This window comes from Canis aureus, chromosome 32 (assembly GCF_053574225.1).
Source record: "Canis aureus isolate CA01 chromosome 32, VMU_Caureus_v.1.0, whole genome shotgun sequence".
In the NCBI taxonomy this organism is placed as follows: domain Eukaryota; kingdom Metazoa; phylum Chordata; class Mammalia; order Carnivora; family Canidae; genus Canis; species Canis aureus.
Genome location: NC_135642.1, coordinates 10,523,934 through 10,546,513, shown reverse-complemented (window position 1 = coordinate 10,546,513; position 22,580 = coordinate 10,523,934). Strand labels below are relative to the sequence as shown.

Below are 22,580 nucleotides of genomic sequence, written 5' to 3'. Positions count from 1 at the left end.
TAAACTCAAAATGGGTTAAAGACTTAAAATAAGAACTGAAACCAATATTAAAATTCCTAGAAGAAAACAGTAAGCTATTTGGCACCAATCTTAGCAGTATTTTTTTTTTTTTTGATCTGTCTCCTCAGGCAAGGACAGCAAAAGCAAAAATAAACAAATGAGACATCAAAAAAGAAAGTCTTAAAAAAAAAAAAAAAAAAAAGAAAGTCTTCACACAGCAAGGAAAACCAACAAAACTAAACAACAACCTACTGAATGTGAGAAGTGATTTGCAAATGATTTGCAAACGATATTACCAATAAGGGTTTTACGTCCAAAATATATAAAATATATAAAGAACTCATACAACTCAGGTTCACTGCAGAATTATTTACAATTACAATTATTTACAATAGCCAAGATATGGAAGCAACCTAATATCTCAGTGGACACTGATAGATGAATGGATACAAAAGATGTGGGAAGGCTGTCTGTGTGTATACACACATATATGCACAAATAATGGAATATTATTCAGCCATAAAAAAAGAATGAAGTTGTCATTTGTAACAACATGGATGAATCTAGAGGGTATAATGCTAAGTGAAATAAGCCAGAGAAAGAGAAATACCCTTGGATTTCACTTATATGTGAAATCTAAAAAGCAAAATAGAGCTTTTCAATGTCTTGCTTTTAAATATGAACAACCAAGAACCATCATGCATTTGAAGAAAACCACCATAAGAAAGAAACTAAGAAAAACCAACCAAAAATTACCCTGGACGAAAGAGATCATTGAAGACAATTTTTTTTTAAATTTTTCATCTCTATTTAAGAAGATAATACATCCATTAACAAGGAAAAAATAGGAAAAAAGTGAAAACTCAAGAATCAAAAAGACTCCCTAGAAATTAAAAACCGATGGCAAAAACAAAGATTCAATATTAAAAGCAAAATAAAATTGAGGACATTTCTAAGCGCAACAAAAAAAGAAAAGAGATGGTAAATTAGAGAAAAAAATAAAGCAACTTAAGTGGATCTATCCTGGATGTTCAAAATCTGACTAACAAGAATTGCAGAAAGAGAAAACAAAGAAAACAAAAGAGAAGAAATTAATGAAGAAAAATATAAAAGCTAAGAGTCTAACAGATTCAAAGGTCCACTTAGTATTTAGCACAATAAATGGAAGACAACCCATACCAACACTTACTATGAAATTTCAGAACTCCAAGACTAGAGAAAAGAGTCCAAAAGTTTCCAAAGAAAAATTGAAAGTCATCTAAAAGGACACAGAAGGACATCAGGTTTCTCACCAGCAGTACTAAACTAGAAAACAATGAAATGATACCTTCAGTATTCTTAGGGGAAAATATTTTCAAATATGGCAGCAGAATAAACATATTTTCAGAATATAAGCATTCAGAAAAATCATCTCCTATGCACCTTTTATTAGGAAGTTACTTATGGGTTTACTATAGAAGAACGAGGGAATAAAGAATGAAAAAGGTTGTCACCAGATGAGAGAAATAGTGGAATAGCCAAGGATGGCCATGCAAAAAGCCTAAAATTGCAATAGGGGAGTATTATCTTTTGGAAGGGAAAGTATAGAGAAAATGGAAGACTCGTGAGAATACCTGATTTTAAAAAATATATTAAGAAAAAAGCAGCAGGAGTATAGAAATACAGAAATACAATGCAAGTAAAAGCAAAATCCAACAGAAGGAAGATGAGATACCTGGTAAAATAAAAAACAGCTTCCCAGAGATGTCGATATCCTAATCCCTGGGACCTGGGAATATGTTACCTTACAGATATCAATGTGATTAACTTAAGGATCTTGAGGTGGAAAGATTATTCTGTATTATCTGAGTGGACCCAGTATAATCACAGGAATATTTATAAGAAAGAGACAAAAGGTGATAAGAAAATGGAAGAAGAGAAAGAGACAAAGAATGGACAATCTGACACTAGTTTGAAGATAAGAAGATGAGGTCAAGAGTCTAGGTATGCAGGTGGCATTTGGAAGATAGGAAATACAAAGGAAATAGATTCTCCTCTGGAGCATCTGGGAAATACAAAGGAAACAGATTCTCCTCTGAAGCATCTGGGAGAATGCAACCTTGCTAATACCTTCATTTTAGGACTTCTGATCTCAAGAACTGTAAGAGAATAAATATTTATTATTTAACCCACTACTAAGTGTATGCTAATTTGTTTCAACAGCCATAGGAAACCAATACAAGACACCACCACATGGAGACACAGACCACATAAGAACCAAGAAGACAACCAAAGCACCATCGCAATCAGCAGAACTGAGACATACAAGACAACCATCTTGAATATTCCAGCCCAGTCCAAGTATCAGCTGAATGAAGCTGCACAAGTGACCCCAGCAAATACAACGTGGGGCAGAACTCTCCGGTCAATATAAAAATATGATGATGATGATGATGATGAGATGATACCTGAGACTAAGAGGCACCAGATTTACTCTCCCACCTGAAACAACTAGAAAAGTGGACAACCCATATGAACCAGTGATTTTCAGACACTGGATATCAAGGAGCACAAAACAGTAATCTCTGAAACAGGGAAATCAAATGTGGTGAGCCCTATAATTGTCCCAGCTTACTGTCTGGAGAGTTTCTAGACTATGATGAAGAGTGGAGCAGGGTACCCAAACAAGGTCTGGGTACAGATTAAAGCCATAAAATGGGAGTGAAGAGAGATGGCTCTCTAGCAAGCTATATATGAAGAGATTCATTATTTGGGAATGCCCCCGGCTTCCAACCTCCTCTTCAACTAGAACACAGTCCATAGCCTTAAGACACTTTTAAGAAGACTTGTTTTGGCATCAGTACTACTTGTGCCTATTCCAAAATTCTGCTGTCTTGACCAGTTGCTTACTATATCTGTCTCATATGATGCCCATTCGTTATGTATATTATTGCATAACTCACACCATCTATGAGTTTTAAATAAATGTGAAAGATCTGGAGAAAAATTAAGATATCTGCAGAGAGGGATTTACAAAAGACTAGGATCATTAGATAAGACTGCTAGTTGGCCTGGGCATGTGCTTCAGACAGAACGGTTAAGTGCAAATATGGCACAGTTCTATAATAACAGACAAGACAGCCTGAAGAGCTGTCACAGAGTACCACCTACAGGACACAACTGGGAAAACAGTCTTACCTTTGCTCTATCAGACCAACCAAAGGACTGCACTGTCACATCTAACCGTTTCATTAGCATCCGCCGGCGGCACTCATACTCACAGGAAAGAGCATCATTGATTCTTTCTAGTTGTTCCTAAAGAATTCAAAAACAAAAATCATAAGCTTTACACTCTTCCTTTATGCGCAGAAAAGAAATTTTAAAACGGTGGTCAACCTTTTTCGCAACAGGCTTGCTGCCAAAACACAGGTGTCATGAAAACCACCACTAAACCTAAACCAAAATGGGAAAGGAAAAGACTCACATCAACATCGTCCTCATTGGACATGTAGATTCAGGCAAGTCTACCACTACTGGCCATGTGATCTACAAATGAGGTGGGATTGACAAAATAATATCGAAAAATTTGAGAAGGAGGCTGCTGAGATGGGAAAAGGCTCCTTCAAGTATGCCTGGGTCTTGGATAAACTGAAAGCTAAACGTGAACGTGGTATCACCACTGATAACTCCCTGTGGAAATTGGAGACCAGCAAGTATTATGTGACCATCATTGATGCCCCAGGACACAGAGACTTTATCAAAAACATGATTACAGGCACATCTCAGGCTGACTGTGCTGTCCTGATTGTTGCTGCTGGTGTTGGTGAATTTGAAGCAGGTATCTGCCAGAATAGGCAGATCTGTGAGCATGGTATAAAACATGCTCTGGTGAGTATGTTTACACACTGGGTATAAAACAACTAATTGTTGGCATTAACAAAATGGATTCCACTGAACCACCCTACAGCCAGAAGAGATATGAGGAAATCGTTAAGGAAGTCAGCACCTACATTAAGAAAATTGGCTACAACCCCGACACAGTAGCACTTGTGCCAATTTCTGGTTGGAATGGTGACAACATGCTGGAGCCAAGTGCTAACATGCCTTGGTTCAAGGGACACCAACTCATCCAACTGATAAGCCCTTGCGTCTGCCTCTCCAGGACGTCTATAAAATTGATGGTATTGGTACTGTTCCAGTGGGTCGAGTGGAGACTGGTGTTTTTAAGCCTGGCATGGTGGTCACCTTTGCTCCAGTCAGTGTTACAAGTGAAGTAAAGTCTGTTGAAATGCACATGAAGCTTTGAGTGAGGCTCTTCTTGGGGACAATGTGGGCTTCAATGTCAAGAACGTATCTGCCAAAGACGTTCGTCACGGCAATGTGGCTGGTGACAGCAAAATGACCCACCAATGGAAACAGCTGGCTTCACGGCTCAGGTAATTATCCTGAACCATCCAGGCCAAATCAATGCTGGATATACACCTGTGCTGGATTGTCACACAGCTCACATTGCTTGCAAGTTTGCTGAGCTGAAGGAGAAGATAGATCGTCATTCTGGAAAAAAGCTGGAAGATGGTCCCAAGTTCTTGAAATCTAGGGATGCTGCCATCGTTGACATGGTTCTGGCAAACCTATGTGTGTTGAGAGCTTCTCTAACCATCCTCCTCTGAGCTATTTTGCTGGTTGTAACATGAGACAGACGGTTGCTGTGGGTGTCATCAAAGCAGCGGACAAGAAGGCAGCTGGAGCTGGCAAAGTCACCAAATCTGCCCAGAAAGCTCAGAAGGCTAAATGAATACTATCCCCAATACCTGCCACCCCAGTCTTAATCAGTGGTAGAAGAATGGTCTCAGAACTGTTTGTGTCAATTGGCCATTTAAGTTTAATAGTAAAAGACTGGTTAATGATCACAATACATCGTAAAACCTTCAGAAGGAAAGGAAAATACTTTGTGGACCATTTGTCTTTTTTGAGTGTGTGTGGCAGTTTTAAGATATTAGTTTTTAAAATCAGTAGTTTTTAATGGAAACAACTTGACCAAAAATCCGTCACACAATTTTGAGACCTATTAAAACAAAAGTTTAATGAGGAAAAAAAAAAAAAACTGTGGTCAATACTTCCTACTGATTCAAAAGATATTGTACATGGTGACCACTTCCTGATCCCATGAGACTTTATGGTAAAATTTTTTAAATAATAAAGAGTATCTGATAGGACATTTATGATATTCAGAAGACAGTAAACATATTAATTAAATTCTACAACTAGGAGCATTTACGTCATTTTTAATCAAGCAAGTAAGTAAAACATCGACTTGCTAAATGGTCTGAACTAATAAGGAAAGAAAATGCCCCAAATTTCTACCTTGGCTTTGAACAACTACCTTTTTCAAATCACAACTATACTAACATATTAGGTGCTATACATACTCTTGGCCGACCTATTACTCTCTATGCTATCAATCCATTTTAATTCTCCAAAATAATAAATGCATGCCACTCATTGTAAAATCTAGGTGTCCACTAATAAAATTAAGCCATATTCACTAATTTAATTACATAAAACTAATAAAGGGAGAGAATTTACCGCTTGTTCCAGATTTAAATCAATTTTCAGCAGTGGTTTTCCCACATGATTTTTCTGGACTTTTGAGAGAATATCTTTCACCTAAAAGTAAATATAGAAGATTGTGAAAATGTATATATCTAATTAAATAATCTTATTCTTTCTTAACATGTTGTTTTAAATGTTAAAGTGAAATAACTGAAATATAACTTCACATACCAGGAAAGAATATCACCACAATGAAGAGTATCTTTTTCAAAGAAGCATTAGCTATATGAATTCAAACTATAGCACACCTTTTCCAGAGTAAGAAATAATGTACACAGATGAGTATAGAAAGTAGTTACTGAAAGGTTTTACTATGAAAATCTGTACAGACTTATGTAAAATAATTTTGGGAATTTCTCCTTGAAATGGCACACTCTTATCCACACTCTTATACACATTCCAATTCTAAGCATTCTGATTCCACTGTTCAGCAAGACAACAGGAAAGCAAGCCCTCTAAATTATAGCCACCACATACACATTTCATTACTTTTCCAAAGCCACTAATTTGAATTACTGCCAACACTTTTATTTTAGTGAAAAAGATATTAGACATTTGTCTTTGCTTTCACGATATCAGCCATTCCAATAACAGTAATTTATCCTGAAGAAAATGACTGAGAAATGATAGCCTAAGTTGGGCTCACCCTCCTAACAGAAGTAACTTGATTATCTAAAGGCAATTTCAAAGCCAAATGGCCAATGGCCTATCTACAGTTGCTTAGTTATAAGGTAACTAGGGAAAATAATCAAGAGATTTTTGAGGAACATGAAGCTTATTTAATGTCAGGAGCACTCTTTAAGAATTAAAAATTGTGACCACAGGGACGCCTGGGTGGCTCAGCGGTTAAGCGTCTGCCTTTGGCCCAGGGCATGATCCCAGGATCGAGTCCCACATGCAGCTCCCCGCAGGGAGCCTGCTTCTCCCCCTACCTGTGTCTCTGCCTCTTCCTCTGTGTCTCTCATGAATAAATAAATAAAATCTTAAAAAAAAAAACAAAAAACTGACCACAAAATTAGCTTAGAAACTGGTGGTGGTGATGGTGAGTGACTATAAATGAGCACAAGGTTTCTTTTGAGGGTGATGGAAATGTTCTAAAATTCAATTTGGATGATGGCTGTACTCTCTAAATATACTAAATATAATTTAAAAATACTAAAATTTATCTATTTTGTGTGTGAATTTTCTGATATGTGAACTCTATCTTCAGAAAGCTGTATTTTTTTTTTTTAATTAGCTTGGAAAGAACTCCTGCAAATGAGTGGCCCAAAGCTTAAGTTTTATTAGTTTCGTGGCCAAGTCAGCCTGTTCAACAATGATACAATTCTCACATATTGTTATTATTTTAAGATATTCAATTTCTGTAGATTTCCCAACTATTGTACATACCTCCAACTTTGATCATTTCATATATTACTAAAAGTATGAGTTGTAACCCCTCACTCAAGAAGGATTCTGAAGGCATACTTACAGTTTCTTACACATAATCACATCCAGCTCCATTCCCAGGATTTCAACATTGGACAAGTTTTAGTAAGTTTGAGAATTAAACTCAAATAGAGAGGGCTAAAGGCACACACTCTGGAGGTTGCCTATATTCAAATCTCAAGTCTACCACTACTACTCCAAAACATACTTGTCCCATTTATTAAATCTTTCAGTACCTCAGTCTCCTCATATGTCTGTTGAAGATAATAGTAGTAACTACCTAATCATACATAAATATATATGATGGAAGAATTAAAAGTTATTACATATAAATATTTAGAACAGCAAATACCATATTTCTGCCACTAATATTACTATAATTACATTAGATTCACATTTGAACACCTTCAAGTTAAAAAATAATTTTCTTCCCAAATGATGACAAAGTGTATTCTGAACACATCACATGTACAATAAGGAAATTTCTCCTTTTGATAGGAACTGAGGGGAGAAAAAAAACCTTTTTAGGTAAGTATTTGGCCACAATGACCATAGTAACAACTATCTTATAATTAACCTGCCAGCATTTGAACACAGGCATTATGGCCTACTTCAGGTAGGCAAACCAGAGGTTTGGAGATATTTTTAATACTGAGACCCATAAAAAGGAAAAGCCTCTTTAGGATCAATATATAGAAGCACTGGAAGATTAGAAAGAGCCTAGAAATCTGTCTTAATTTGAAATTACCCCAGACAATTTAGCCAATCCCAGATCATTCTTAATCCAGACAAAAAGAGAAAATAAGTACTGAAGAGAAACTTGTTAATTCCAGAACAATGTTTTTGGGCAATTCACAGAATTTTTCTTTGGTCTGCAGGTTCCACAAAAAGAAAAAATGTTTTTTAAACTGTGTTTTCATTTTAATGATACCAAAATTCTCTTATGTTCAATGAAGACAAAGCTTTTTATTTTTCAGTTCATAAATTATCAAAGCACAAGTATTTTATTTAAGGATTTTGTATAACACAGCATGTCTAAAAATGGCTTTTAGTACATATTCTTAAGAGCAAGAATGTTTTCCTTTAAAATGAATCCTGTATTATTCTCCTAGAGGACTCCTAGGAACCAGGCTGAATTTGGTGTGCAAGAGTAGCATTCTCTCTAATTTATTAGTGGCTCAACAGTCAAGAAGGGTAGTTTAAGAACTAAAGAGAAAATTTCAAAAAGTTTATAGTTTGTGGTTGTTTCTAACTACAGCAGGGTACTCATTCATTCAATCTCTAAACAACGAACACTTACTAAACACCTATCCACTAGAAACTGTGCTTGCTCACTGCCAAAGACAGCCATATTACAATTCTATTAACAATATTCTTTTTTTTTAACAATATTCTTTTTTAAAAAATATAGTTTGCCTTTGACTTGGAAGATTACTCTACTTCTTTCATTATACTACAGTAGAACTTTATTTAGGAAAGGGATCCTTTAACTTGCAAAGTGATTTCTATCAAAGAAAACTCATTAAGATCAGATTCCTGAACATTAGCTATAGGCAAATTAAGTCACATGCATATTAATTCAAAATCCAAAATTTAGTTAACAGAAGATAAAGTTCTCTTGAAATGGAACGTACCTTAAAGGAAATATTTTCATTTTTAATACAATATTTATTTATATGTTAGTATTTAATTCCATTTTGAGGAAACAAAAAAAATAAATACAGTACCTTTGATTCCACTTGGTTTAGCATAAGCGGAATGTCAGAAGTTGCTGACTTGGGTACACCAAGAGTATCACAGATAGCTTGAACTTCTTGATAAATTTCACTGTTTTTATCTAATTGAGAATTTTTACGTTTCTTATTCTGCAGTATCTGTGAAGCTTGAAGCTCTGTACTTAAAAATACTATGATAAAAAAGGGAAAAATATACTGTTAAAATATAAAAGAACTTAAAAATCCACTTTTAGGTATATATCCAAAGGACTTGAAATCAGGATTTCAAAGAGATTTGCACTGCTATCCCTTTGTAGTAGGACATAGTGCCCTTCAACAGATGAAGAAAATGTGGTATATACACACAATGGAGTATTATTCCGCCTTAAAAAAGGAAACCCAGCCGTGACTACATGGATGCACCTGGAAGACATTATGCAAAGTAAAATAAGCCAAACACAGAAGGCCAAATACTATGTGATATCACTTTTATGAGGAGCCTAACACAGTCAAACTCACAAAGCACAGAGGAGAATGGTGGTTTTCAGGGGCTGGGGGAAGGGAAAAACTGAAGTTATCAAATATAAATGTTTACAAAACTGGTGACATTTTAATAAGGTCTCAAAATCAGAGGGACCTGGGAAAGTACTCCTAAGCAAAGTCTGATACATTTTGGTCAGTGGTCTCAGGGACCTGAGATCAAGCCCCCCTCAAGCTCCCCACTCAGCAGGGAGTCTGCTTCTCTCCCTCTGCCCCTCTACCTGTGCTTTCTATCTCTCTAAAAATAAATAAATAAAGTCTTTCAAAAAAATTTTGCTGGCAGCCTTGGGTGCCTCAGCGGTTTAGCACCACCTTCAGCCCAGGGCGTGATCCTAGAGACCCGGGATCGAGTCCCATATCAGGTTCCCTGCATGGAGCCTGCTTCTTTCTCCCTCTGCCTGTGTCTCTGCCTCTCTGTCTCTCTCATGAATAAATAAATAAAATCTTAAAAAAAAAAAAAAAGAACTTTCACTGTAGTAGTTAAAATACTAGATTTTGTTTAGGTTCCCTGCATGGAGCCTGCTTCTCCCTCTGCCTGTGTCTCTGCCTCTCTCTCTGTCTCTCTCATGAATAAATAAATAAAATCTTTAAAAAAAAAATTAACTTTCACTGTAGTAGTTAAAATACTAGATTTTGTTTTTGTTTAAAGTTATAAGTGCACACTACAAACACATCCTACAACACAGCAGTTTCAACGTCAGCTGAGAAGTATCATCTAAAATTACAGACATACCTTGTTTTATTGCATTTCACTTTACTACACAGATAAATGCGTTTTGTACTAACTGGAGGGTCTGTGGCAACCCAGTGTTGAGCAAGTCTATCAGTACTATTTTTCCAACATTTGCTCATTTCATATCTCTGTGTCACATTTTGGTAATTCTTAAAGGGGACTGAAAGTGCTGCTCCAGGGAACACACAAAGAAGAAAAGTGAAATAGCCTTACTGCTGTATGGAGAAAGTCTGAGTGGTCTGAATAGAAGACCAAACGAGTCACAACATTCCTTAAACCAATCTAATCCAGAGCAAGGCCCTAACTCAATTCTATGATGGCTCGCAAAGGTGAGGAAGCTACAGAAGAAAAGTTTGAAGCTAGCAGAAGTTGGTTCATGGGTTTAAGTAAAAAATAGTATTCTGTAATTTTATTTTTGTAACTTTTTAACTCTGATGAATACTGTGCATCTTTTCATGCTTATTAGCAACTCTTTTAAAACTTTTTCTATAGAGTGCCAGTTCATTTCTTTTGTGTTGTACAGATTTTTCCAGTGAGTTTTTATCTTTTTCTTCTTGATTATAAAAGCTCTTCACATAGTAAGGACTTGGGCCTTTTTTCTTTATACATGTTGCAAACAAGTCCAAGAAAAATATCAAGAGGCTTCTTATAGCAGTATGTTTTAAAGAGAGTCAAACTCAAGATAAAGATGGAAGAGATGGTGGTAAGGCTATGAACTGGTATAAGATCTCTGGAGCAAAGTATGGCAACACACAACAAGACTTTATTTTTAAATGTTCAAAATCTTTAAGTAAAAGTAACCCCCCACAAAAAGATGAACAATGAATTAAAAATAGCAAAGAATCTAAATGCCCATTTTATAAAAATGTTATGTCTACAGCATTATGTAGCCAATTTAAAAAAATTAAAAAATAAATAAATAAAAAAGAAAGTAATTACTTTATAAGGCTTCTGTGGGAATCAAATTAAATAATACATTTAAAATACTTAGCACAGTTTCTAACATATAGTTCTATAAACAGTAGCTATTATTATTATTATTATTATTATTTGCTAAGCATTAGCTATTATTATCACATGTTTGAGAACTCAAACCTGGTTCACAGAAGGCATTTAATTGACTTTCTTGTTTAATTTATATTAACATGAATTCAGCTTTAATATGAATGGAATAAATTTATAGTAACATATATCACATTTCTTGTACAACAGAGAAAGCTCAAAAATGATTTTGTTTTTCCTCTGATAGTGCTGCTTTCATGCAACCCTGCTGTATTTATATATATTCTGAGACTTTTAAGAAAATTGGCTGAATAATTCCACCAAAGGATAGACTTCATTACTAGTACTTCTCCATTGGTTGGTTACATATTGACCTTAATAAATATAAAATATAAACAAGAAAAAAAAATAAAATAAATTATTTTTTTAAAAAAATATTAAGTGACAGGGAAATGCTCACAACACATTAAATGGGAAAAAAGGAAGAGAAGAATGGGAGAAGATATTTGCAAATGACATATACAAAAAAGGAAGAGAAGGAATTGCATCTATGATAGACTTTCAGTCTTACTTAAATGTATGTGTATAATGGAAAAAGAGAAGAAAAAATATACCAAGAAGTTATTAATGAATCTCTCTGGGGAATGAGATTATCAATGATTTAGACTTTCAATCTTACTTAAATGTATGTATATAATGGAAAAAGAGAAGGAAAAAAAATACACCAAGAAATTATTAATGAATCTCTCTGGGGAATGAGATTATCAATGATTTTCTTCTTTACAACTCTTTCTACTTTGTAAGATTTCTATAATGAGTATATAATTTCTTAATATGTAAAATTTACCATTCTATTTGTAAGCATACAGTAGCATTAAGTACACTTGCACTGTTGTGAAACCATCACCACAACCCAACTCCAGAACATTTTTATCTTCCCTGATACTGTACCCATTTAACATTAATTCCATACTTTGCCCCACCTTTCAGGCACATATTTTCATAACCAGAAAAATCTGTAACAATTTCTCTTATAGTTCCTCTTTACTTTTACTTGAACCAAAATTTGCATTGCTATTATTGCTCAGATTTTTAGCAGATAATACAAAAAGGGAAACACAATGGAATACACAGTTCTCACTAACAGCATACAAGTTCCTCTAGGCCACTGCTTCTTAGCTTCCTTTCTATCCCAATGTATTTAAGGGTTACTGTGACCTCTCATTATTAACAATGGTTTACTAAATCAGTGACTCATACTAAATGAAAGATGGGGAAACAGTGTAAGAAATGGGGGAATAGAGGCACATAATTTTTATTCCCAATACCCAAAAGGTAATTCAAATGTCAACACTACAATCGCTAGCACTAAACACTTATGATTTCTGTACCAACAAAACAAACATTACTAACACTACATCCTATAAGGAATATTTCACATGGACCTTTTTATAAATGGCACAGCTTAAAATAACAGAATCTTCAATAATAGAAGACACTAGAAAAATTCTTTCAAATGGCCATTGTCTGAAGAACTTTCAAAATAGCATGAAATTAAACTGAATTTAAAAAATTAAAGGACACCAATAAAATAGATATATTATTTATGGTAATTGTTTAGATATAAGGTAATCTATACTCCAAACTCACCAGTGACAAAAACAGGTCACACTCACTAGAATTCAAATGGCCAGAGAATACAATTTTTTAAAAAATGATATAACCCTAGTGCCTAAAGCAGTTTCTTGTACAATAATCAATGATCAGTAAATATTTTTGAACCAATGGTCATTCAATGCCTATCACTAAAAACAAAATCATCTACTTAGCTACCTAGTTTCAGAGAGTTTTAAGAATAAATAGGACTCTAACTGACCAACTTAAGTAATATAATCATAAATGCTGAAAGATGAATTACATGAAGGAAAAATAACTAAAATAATATATAAATCACAAACACAGGGCATTCTATATTGGCCAAATAAATCCTAAGTGTTAGAAATCTTAGCACATTACAAATGTTTATATAAGTATCTCTAAGTCAGCTTCATATTTTAAGTCAAATGTTAAAACCTTTAACATAAAAATTTCTAAAGCTATCACTAATGAAATTTCATAAATCCTGAAAATAACAAAAACCACATCAAACACAAGTTTAAATATCCAAAGAAAGATAACTTACATAGAAGCTTCAAACAGTCATCCTTCTTTTTTAAACGGTCTTTAATATCTCCTGATACGAGTACGGAATACGGACATGCCATTTCTTTTAAAAACCCACTTATCTCAAGCTGGAAGCTTTCTAGATCATCTCTCCCTTTAAAGAAAAATCATAAAAGACTTACTGAGTATTTACCATGTAATATGAAACTGTAAAATCTACCACTAGTTGATTTTACATTCACTTATAAATTTTCAATTTGATACTAAATCCTTACAAGTGTGACCCTAACCCTTAAGTAATCAAACAATTTCTACATAAATAAAGTAACACTTAAATTTAAGAACTTAAGTATCTAATTATAAGGTAAGTATTTTTATATCTCAATCCCTGTTAACTATTTTCCAATGGACTTTCCACAAAATCAGATAAACTGGAAATATTTTGTTAGTAACTGAAATACCAAAAACGTTACTACAGCTATAATTAATTGGCTTCAGAGCAAATGACCTCTTTCTATTGTATTTCTTATAGATTCAGATAATAAATACAATCATCTAATTAAGCTTCACTGCTTATCTTTCTTTCATAATCTAATTATGTAGGAATTTGTGCCACATGTTTTAAATTCAGTTAATTTTACTTTGCTTCAAGTGAATTCTATTGGATGTGACAGAAAAGAAAATAATTTAAAACTAAGGATAGCTTCAGAAGGGAAGGTTACTTTGCACCCTATCAAATGCTCAATAATTTTTTATTTTTCATTTTAGTTCATCTCAAATTCCACCAATTGAAAACCCACAAGGACTCCTGTTACAAAGACAGTAATGAATTAAATAAACATTTCTTAGCTAGCACAGGAGTTTTTTGTGTTTTTTTTAATAGTATTCCTATGCGAACCCATGTCCTGAGTTACGGGCTTACAAATACAACTTAAATTACTTTAAAAAAGCAAAACCTTAATTTAAGATAAGCAGTATTCAAAAATTAAACTTTTTAAATAATCAAATTCAGACTCTACTTTTTCTACCATAAGCATTGTTTATAATCTTATGTAAATTTAAGAACCAATTTGAATATAAAATTTTATCCAAAGATATTTATTATCACATGCGGCAGTTCTTCAAAATATTAATGATTTTTCTTTGTAGAAACTTTGTAGATAAAACTATAAATAAAAAAAACTATAAATCATAAGCTACCATTTCACTTTACTATTACACAAAAGTAAGTAAAACATAATGGCAATACCAGCTGAAGTGATACTTTCTTCCAAGTTGCACAATGATTTAATCTGAGAGCCTAACCAAACACAGAGCTCTGAAAATTCAGGTGAAGATAGTCCACCCTCTGCAGCCTTGGCAAGGGCTTGCTCTTCTAACAGTGGTCCCTTATACCTAGAAAGGAAGACATAAAAGGTTAAAAAAAAAAACTTGATAGTACTCTATATATCAAAGCCTGCTGCCTATTTTTGTAAATAAACTTTTTGCAAAACATAGCCAAAAAATATATCCATTCAGACTCTCTGGCCGCTTTCACAATGCAATTGCAGAGTTGATAGTATGGTCAGCAAAGCCTAAAATTTTTACTATTGGGTCTATTACAGACATGTTTTGCTAATTTCTGCCCTATTTAATTGACATTTGGCTTTTTTCTTACATTTTACCATTTCTTAGTAAAATTATCAATTTTAAGATAAATATTACAACACTAAGTCAAATAAAGCAGAGTCTAATAACCATATACAAGTTACAAGAAACTGAAAAAAAAATTAGCAAAAGAATAGATGTAAATTTTAAATTAAAGTTGAAAAGGACCTATAAGATCATTTTAACCTAAACCATTTATAATTCTATCCTTTTAAACACTGCTACAAAATATATTTGAATAGAACCTTCAATTTTCTACAATTCATTGAGTTATATACTCAATTTTCTACTCAGTTATATACTCAGTTTTCTACTTTTATTCTTCTTCCTGAAACTGAACTTTATTTTTTTAACATTATAAACTTTTAGATTTTAACATATTTGATAGATTTTAACCCACTGGCAGTTATTTTTTCTTTTGATACTTAAATTGTCCCACCTCTGCTTGTTGGGAACACATTCATGTTGGCCAAGGAATCCTTTGACTTGTTACCTGTATTCTATGAGTACTTTCCTTGCTTTCTATGACAAGATGTTCCTGCCTTATACCTAGAATTGGCTATTTCTCCAAAAAGCACTGATTCTTTTTAATGGTACTTAGAATAAACAATCTGGTACTAAAGAGGAGTTACTACTGTGTGTATATCTTTTTAAGAGAAATTATATCGTGAGTTCATATTACTTCTAATTCAAATTTTAAATTGTAGGATATTTACTTATTTGTCTTACATTTTTATTTTCCCTTAGAATGAAAACTGTTTTCTAATGACATTTACAAAATCTCAGTATATATAAAAATAGATATAAATTACAGATAGCTTCAGAATAGGAAAACCAGAATTATTAACAAATTGCTGAAAACAATTTTTCCTTTTTATCATTAGAACATATTATTAGAACATATATTAGAACACCCAGGGGATCCCTGGGTGGCTCAGTGGTTTGGTGCCTGCCTTCGGGCCGGGGCGTGATCCTGGAGTCCCAGGATGAGTCCCAGGATCGAGTCCCACATTGGACTCCCTGCGTGGAGCCTGCTTCTCCTCTATCTGTGCCTCTGCCTCTCTCTCTCTCTCCTCTGTCTGTGTCTCTGCCTCTCTCTCTTTCTCTGTGTATCTCTCATGAGTGAATAAATAAAATCTTAAAAAAAAAAAAGAATATATTCCAGTAAGGATGTGTCAAAAAACAATTCCTTTCTATGTGATGAAGCTACCTATTCAATATACTGATAAACATTCCATTTTGCTTTCAACTTTTAGCAATTTATCTCTGTCTTGATTTCATTTTATTTAATTTTGCTTTATAATTATGTAAACCATTCACATTGTTTTAAAGTCTAATTTACCAAACAAGGTACATTCGAAATAATTTAGTTTGCAATCTTAATCTTGTTCCCTCTACTCTGTTCTCCCAGCTCCCCTTTGTAACCATGTTCATTAGTTTGGGGCTGCCATTCCGTGTTTTTAAATATAAACATATATATATATATATATATATATATATATTTCTTTTTTAGGTAAAGGTAGTTCACTACTATACACTGTTCTCTTCCTTGGTCTAAACACATACACACTCACACTCACATACATTTTCATATACAGCAGACCCTTGAACAACACAGGGGTTAGGGGTGTCAACCCCCACGTGGTCACCAATTTGCATAAAACTTTCTACTCCCAAAAAACTACTAATAGCCTACTGCTGATGGAAGCTTTACTGACAATATAAACAGCCAATTAACACATACTTTATATGTATTACATACTGTATTCTTACTATAAACTAAAAAGGGATCCCTGGGTGGCGCAGCGGTTTGGCGCCTGCCTTTGGCCCAGGGCGCGATCCTGGAGACCCGGGATCGAATCCCACGTCGGGCTCCGGTGCATGGAGCCTGCTTCTCCCTCTGCCTGTGTCTCTGCCCCCCGCCCCCCCGTGTGTGTCTATCATAAATAAATAAAACTTTAAAAAAAAATAAAATAAAAATAAAATAAACTAAAAAAATCTTAAGAGTTTCACAGTACTGCACATATATTTACAGTAAAAAGCCTATGTATAAGTGGACCCACACAACTCAAATCTACGCTGGGTCAACTGCACTGGAGATCAGCAGAGATACTACTCAATTATTTTTAGGTGTACAGTACTCTATTGTCCGGAGTATTATTCACTAGTAAAGGACATTTGGGTTATTTGCAGTGTTTTGCTCTTATAAAAAATTTGGCAAATTTTTGTTAGTTTATACCTGGGATAGATTTCTAGAGGTGGGATTATTGGGTCAAAGGGTAAATGGGCATGCAACTTTGCTACATGCTATTAAATATTCCTCTACAGGGGTTGTACCATCAAAGTGTAAGAGTATCCATTCCCCCATAATTCACCAAAGTTGTCAAACATTTAGATTTTTTTCACCATCTGGTATCTCAGTATAGTTTTAATTTACATTTCTCTTAAAAACAAGGATGTAAGTCTTTTCATATGTTTAAAGACCATTTGTTTTTGCTTTTTCTCTGAATTCTCTAGTACCTCATGAAGGGGGAATATTTTCAAATCCCCATTTTACAGGTAAGAAATCAAGGCTTCATGAGGTTAAGACACCTGCCTCAAGCAGCTGGCCAGGTACAGTAGCAGACATGCATTAACAGATAAAGATACAGCCATAATACTGATAGTTATATTTATTTATAATTCATTTAGTCTTCACAGCAATGCTTTGAAGTCAGCATGATTGATCTGAATTCTGGAAGATCAGAAGATAAGTAACTACGTAATGATATGAGGATTGAAATCTAGAGTTGAACCCACACACTCCATGTGAACTCAAACTTCTGTCTATGCTAATAAGGAAAGTAAGCAAATAACCTGGCCAGGTGACACAGCCAGGTAAAGGGAGAGCTGTAGACCACTGTCTCTGCTTCTACAGGCAAGACTGATTCTTCTACATGTTACTTTTCCTCCATATCTCACAGTGCCTCTTGAGATTTAATAGTAAAGATCTTCTTTCCCCAACTTGTTTTCATTTCTATAATAAAGAAATAATCATTAGCTCTTGAATAAATTTAATTCATATAATTGGTGATGTTATTTTTAACTGAAATGCCAATTATAACATTCAATAAAATTTTTTAAATCACCAAAAGTATGGAATTTAGAAGGGAATAAAAACCCCACAAACTCTAGTGACTCAGCTCATCAAGTCAGGTAAAAATAGAAAGAAGAAAAATGAACTGAACATCTAATAACAAGCATAATTATAATGGCAACTAACACCAAATACTGCTCTTAAGCTAGGCCAGTGCTGTGTGCTTTATGTGCATTATCTCTCTTAATTGCCACCATTTCCTGTAAGATAGGATTATTATGTTCTTAGTTTTTTCTACGTATTTTTATTTAATTAGGAAAGGGTTACTTATTCCAAACACTGGGGACACTTCCCCTAAACTCCCAGGGCCACCTATATGGGAACCACAATTGCTGGTCTGACACTGCTACAAGCTGGGTGATCCAAATCTACAATCCATTAGGGCTACTGGCAAACCCCTACAGACAACAACCAGTGCCTAATTTGCTTTCTCTTTTCCATTCCCATCAGCCAACATATAAAATATGAGACTCTTTCCTTCCCTGTCATTTATACATCCTACTGGCTTGCCTCTGATCCAGCTCTCCACTTCCAGCTCCCAAACTCTTCCACTTTGTTTCATCCATAAACAACTTGCCTAGATTGATAATCAGAAAGGTTATCCATACCACCTCTAGCTTTGGTGTTTTTACTCTCTGAAGTTCTTCATGGTCAGATGGTAAGGTTTTTGCCCTCCTTGCTTCCCAAAACAGCATCCATATGTATCACTGGTCCCCCACCATCTTATAAATACCTCCTTCTCTCTCTAGGCTCAGAGCACACTCTTTCCCTTGTGGTTTTCCCCTGTTAATTGCCTGGACACACCCCAGCACTCCCTGTGCTCGGTCTTCCTCTCTATTCCTATGTCTGCCATTTGTCTGTATGCATATCCTATGCAGTACCCTGAGCTCTCAATTCCTGAACCTTCCCTTTTCTGACCTTTGCCACTACAGGTCAGCGAGCCACCCCTCAGACCTTTCCATCACGGGGAACTACTCTACTTCCAAAATCAATAATTCAAACATGTCACTCCCTGACCACAACCTACTACCTATCCTTTCAGCTTGCTCTTTTGACCACTCACTTACAACTATCCTTGGATCTCATCTCTACCTCCATTCCATTGGTCACTTCATATTCTCTGTTTTTCCCACCTCCTTGCTGTCTTCATTTTCTTCCATTCCTAATTTAGATTCCAATGTGCATCATTTCATTTTGGTGCTCAACAAATACTTATTGAAGAAATGAATTCTGATACCATCATCTCCTTCAGCTCTACTATCCAAAAAATCACTAAGTCCTACAATGTGCACTTTTTTCCAAGTCCACATCCACTGAGCAGTCTTCACTTCTTGCCGTACTAAATTCTCCAACCTTACTGAGGTAATTTTTCAAACTAGATACCTGAACTTTCCCTTTTTTATTTAAAATCCTTCAATCATGTCCCATTGCTATTATGGCAAAGAACAAAATTCACAATGCAGCCTAAAAGGTGCTTCACGCCTTCAATCAAATCTTCCAGTATGTTGGCCATTGCTCTCTGCCCTCCAGCCACATGGGCCTTGTTCCAGTTATTCTAACACAGCAAGCTCCTTTCCACTTCAAGGGCTTTCACACTTTATTCTTACTTTAAGGACACCGTTGTCCTCCTTTCCTATCCAACCTCACCTAGTTTACTCCTGTCTTCCTCCTGTCCTGTCCTTACACAGGTCCTCCTATCATGTCATGTCACCCTGCTCTCTTCCTTTAAAGCGCTTATTACAAATTTTAATGTTTGTGTGATCGTATGTTTCTCCATTGGACTATAACACAGGGACAGGGATCAATTTTGCTCACCAATGACTTCTCAGAAGTTGTGCTCAATAAATAACCAAAATAAACTTCCTTCCATAATGCTGATTCTCAACTAGGCTGTGAAGTCTTTTAAAAATATGCATGCCTATACTGCACCACTAAACATCATGATCCAGTCAGTATGGTAAAGAACAGACTGGAACATTTTATTTTACAAGCTCTATACAAGATTTTGATGCACAACCATGGCTAAGACCTACTCTACAAAATCATAGATGGTCAAAACTAAAAAAAGACTTCAATTCAATTGAAGTTCAATTTTTACTTACAATATGTGTTCAATTACAACACATATTGTAAGTAAAAATTACTTTCCATATTTCATTATCATTGTAAGAAAAATCAAGCTTCAAAATCTCATCTTCAGTTTTTACAGGAAAAATCAATTCTAAAGTATATAAACTATTTCAATTTTCATATTGAATAATCTGAAATAAATTTTCCTTGGTAAAAGTCAAGATTATAGCAAAGTTCATTTTTCAAAACACCTATAATAGAAACAAATTCAGGGCACCTGGGTGGCACAGTTGGTTAAGCATCTGACTCTTGGTTTCTGCTGAGGTCCTGATCTCAGGGTTGTGAGCGTGGGCCACTCATGAGGGTCTGTGCTCAGAGTGTAGTCTGCTTAAGTTTCTCTCTCCATCTCCACCCATCCCCTCAGCTCTCTCTAAAATAAATTTCTAAAAGAAAAGAAATTCAAGGAATGAAAAAAAATTCAAGGAATGAAGAGAAAAAAGCACTGACTTTCTGTTTTTCATACATTTTTTTAAGATTTTATTTGTTTATTCACAAGAGACAGAGAGAGAGGCAGAGACACAGGCAGAGGGAGAAGCAGGCTCCCTGCAGGGGACTCAATCCCAGGACCCCAGGATTAAGACCTGAGCCAAAGGCAGAGAGAGGCTCAACCACTGAGCCACCCAGGTGCCCCTCTTCTTCATAAACTATTTACAGAATCATACTACTTTTATTTGAAAGACTTGGGATCTCAAACTACTTGGGGTCTATACACTTCTATTAAGTATTTTAACTTCTTGTTTTGCTTACTTCCTTAACCAAGTTAGGTGAAAATTTCACAGAATAAAAATGCCCCTTAAATAATCAGTGGCTCAATTCTTTCATGTGACAAAACATTTACTCTGGATCTACTAAGTGCAATGCCCTGTAACATTGCAAAGGAGGTGTTACTGGGGTCCAAAAGGAGCAACTGATAGAAGATCAAGTATAGTTCTAGAAAAAACGAAACAAAAAAAAAAAAAAAAGGGTTGGGGGTTTCAAGCTTCACAATAGAACTGCAACGGCACAGCCTACCCCATTCAAGAAACTCCAACATTGGGGGGCTTGGGTGGCACAGTTAAGCCTCTGACTCTTCATTTGGGCTCAGGTCATGATCTTAGGGTCCTGGGATTGAGCCCCGCTTCCAGCTCCTGCTCAGTCTGCTTAAGATTCTCTCCTTCTCCCTCTCTCTCTCGTGCTGTCTTCTAATAAAGAAATGTAGAAATGAAGAAAGAAAGAAAGAAAGAAAGAAAGAAAGAAAGAAAGAAAGAAAAGAAAAGAAAAGAAAAGAAAAGAAAAGAAAAGAAAAGAAAGACTCCAGCATGTGGCAAGGGAAACCATGCAGATGGCTTCAATCTCTTTAAGTAAGGTGTTTTTTTTGTTTTGTTTTTTAGCCTAAACTGTCTGGCCGTATGTCTATGCTGTCTCTTCCTTGAACTTTTCATTCACCCATCCATTCAACCCTCATTTATTCTCCAGACCTCACTGCAGGATGTTGCTAGAAGAAGACAGGTAAGGCTCCTAGTTTCCTGGTGCTGGGGGTGCAGGTGGGGCTGAGGGGTGAGGGGGTTGGCAGCGCAAGAGAGGCTTAAGAAATAGCCAGGACGCGAGAACTCGGGATAAGGACAGCTGTGAGTGCCAACAGGCTGAGGCTGAGGGAGACTGCTCTGCAGGAACGGATCCCCGTGCTGTGCTTCGAAGTATTAACGTCATTCCGGGAGTTCTCGGGGCACTTAGCATTCTTGATTGTCAATTCCGGCAGACGCTTTGTAGCCGCCACTGACTACGTGACCGACCAGTATCCTAAGAACGCTCTTGCTCTGCCTAGCACACAGAGGTGCACTAAGTAATGCATATCACCACCACGCTAATATGCGGCCAACGAACGAATGAAACGGTCGAATGAATGAACCCACAGCTGACTCGGGACACTTTCCCCGGCCACGGAAGCAGGAGATTTCGCGCCACAGGCCGAACCCCGTAGGCAGACGACAGCCCCCAGCCGCAGTCGGGGCCCTGCACCCCCGCCCCAGGCCCGGGGCGCCACAACTACGTCAAAAAATATCACCCGCGCGGCAGGGACGCGCTCCTAGGACGGGCTGGCGGCCGCCGGCTCCTCCGCGGAGTCTCCAGGCCAGGAGTTTGGAAGAGGGGGCCACGCGCCCCGGCTCTCCGGCCCCGCTCCACCCCCAAACGGACTCGTCGGCCGCCTCCCTCTTAACTCCGTCGGCGCCGGCGGGAGCGCGGCGGGCACCGAGGCCTCCACCGGGACGCCGGAGCCCCGCGGAGGCCCACGGGGAGGAGACCGCAGCGGCCAAGCGGGGGCAGAGTTTAGGCTTTCGGGGGGAGGGCGCCCCCGGGAATACCCACCCCAGCGCCTCCAGGGTGTCCAGCACGTCCCCCTCCATCGTGAGCTCGGGACCCGACTCCGGCCCTCTCATGGTCCTCCGGCCCGGAGCTGTACGGCGCTCTAAGAAGCCCGCCGGAAACCCGCGTCACGGCGCCCAGGTTCCGGGCG

At 36.4% G+C, this 22,580-nt stretch overlaps 1 protein-coding gene across 1 annotated transcript in view; it reads right to left on the bottom strand.

The window, feature by feature from the left end:
- Nucleotides 1-22,573, bottom strand: part of FAM98B (family with sequence similarity 98 member B) — a 40,643-nt gene extending 18,070 nt beyond the window's left edge. The window contains exons 1-6 of the mRNA XM_077880567.1: nucleotides 22,433-22,573; nucleotides 14,423-14,568; nucleotides 13,193-13,327; nucleotides 8,748-8,926; nucleotides 5,566-5,646; nucleotides 3,178-3,294 (exon numbers count right to left, since the gene is read on the bottom strand). Coding sequence (XP_077736693.1) covers nucleotides 3,178-3,294; nucleotides 5,566-5,646; nucleotides 8,748-8,926; nucleotides 13,193-13,327; nucleotides 14,423-14,568; nucleotides 22,433-22,503 — 729 coding nt within the window. The 5' untranslated portion in view covers nucleotides 22,504-22,573. The remainder of the gene's footprint in view (nucleotides 1-3,177; nucleotides 3,295-5,565; nucleotides 5,647-8,747; nucleotides 8,927-13,192; nucleotides 13,328-14,422; nucleotides 14,569-22,432) is intronic.
- Between the last annotated feature and the right edge of the window lie 7 nt (nucleotides 22,574-22,580).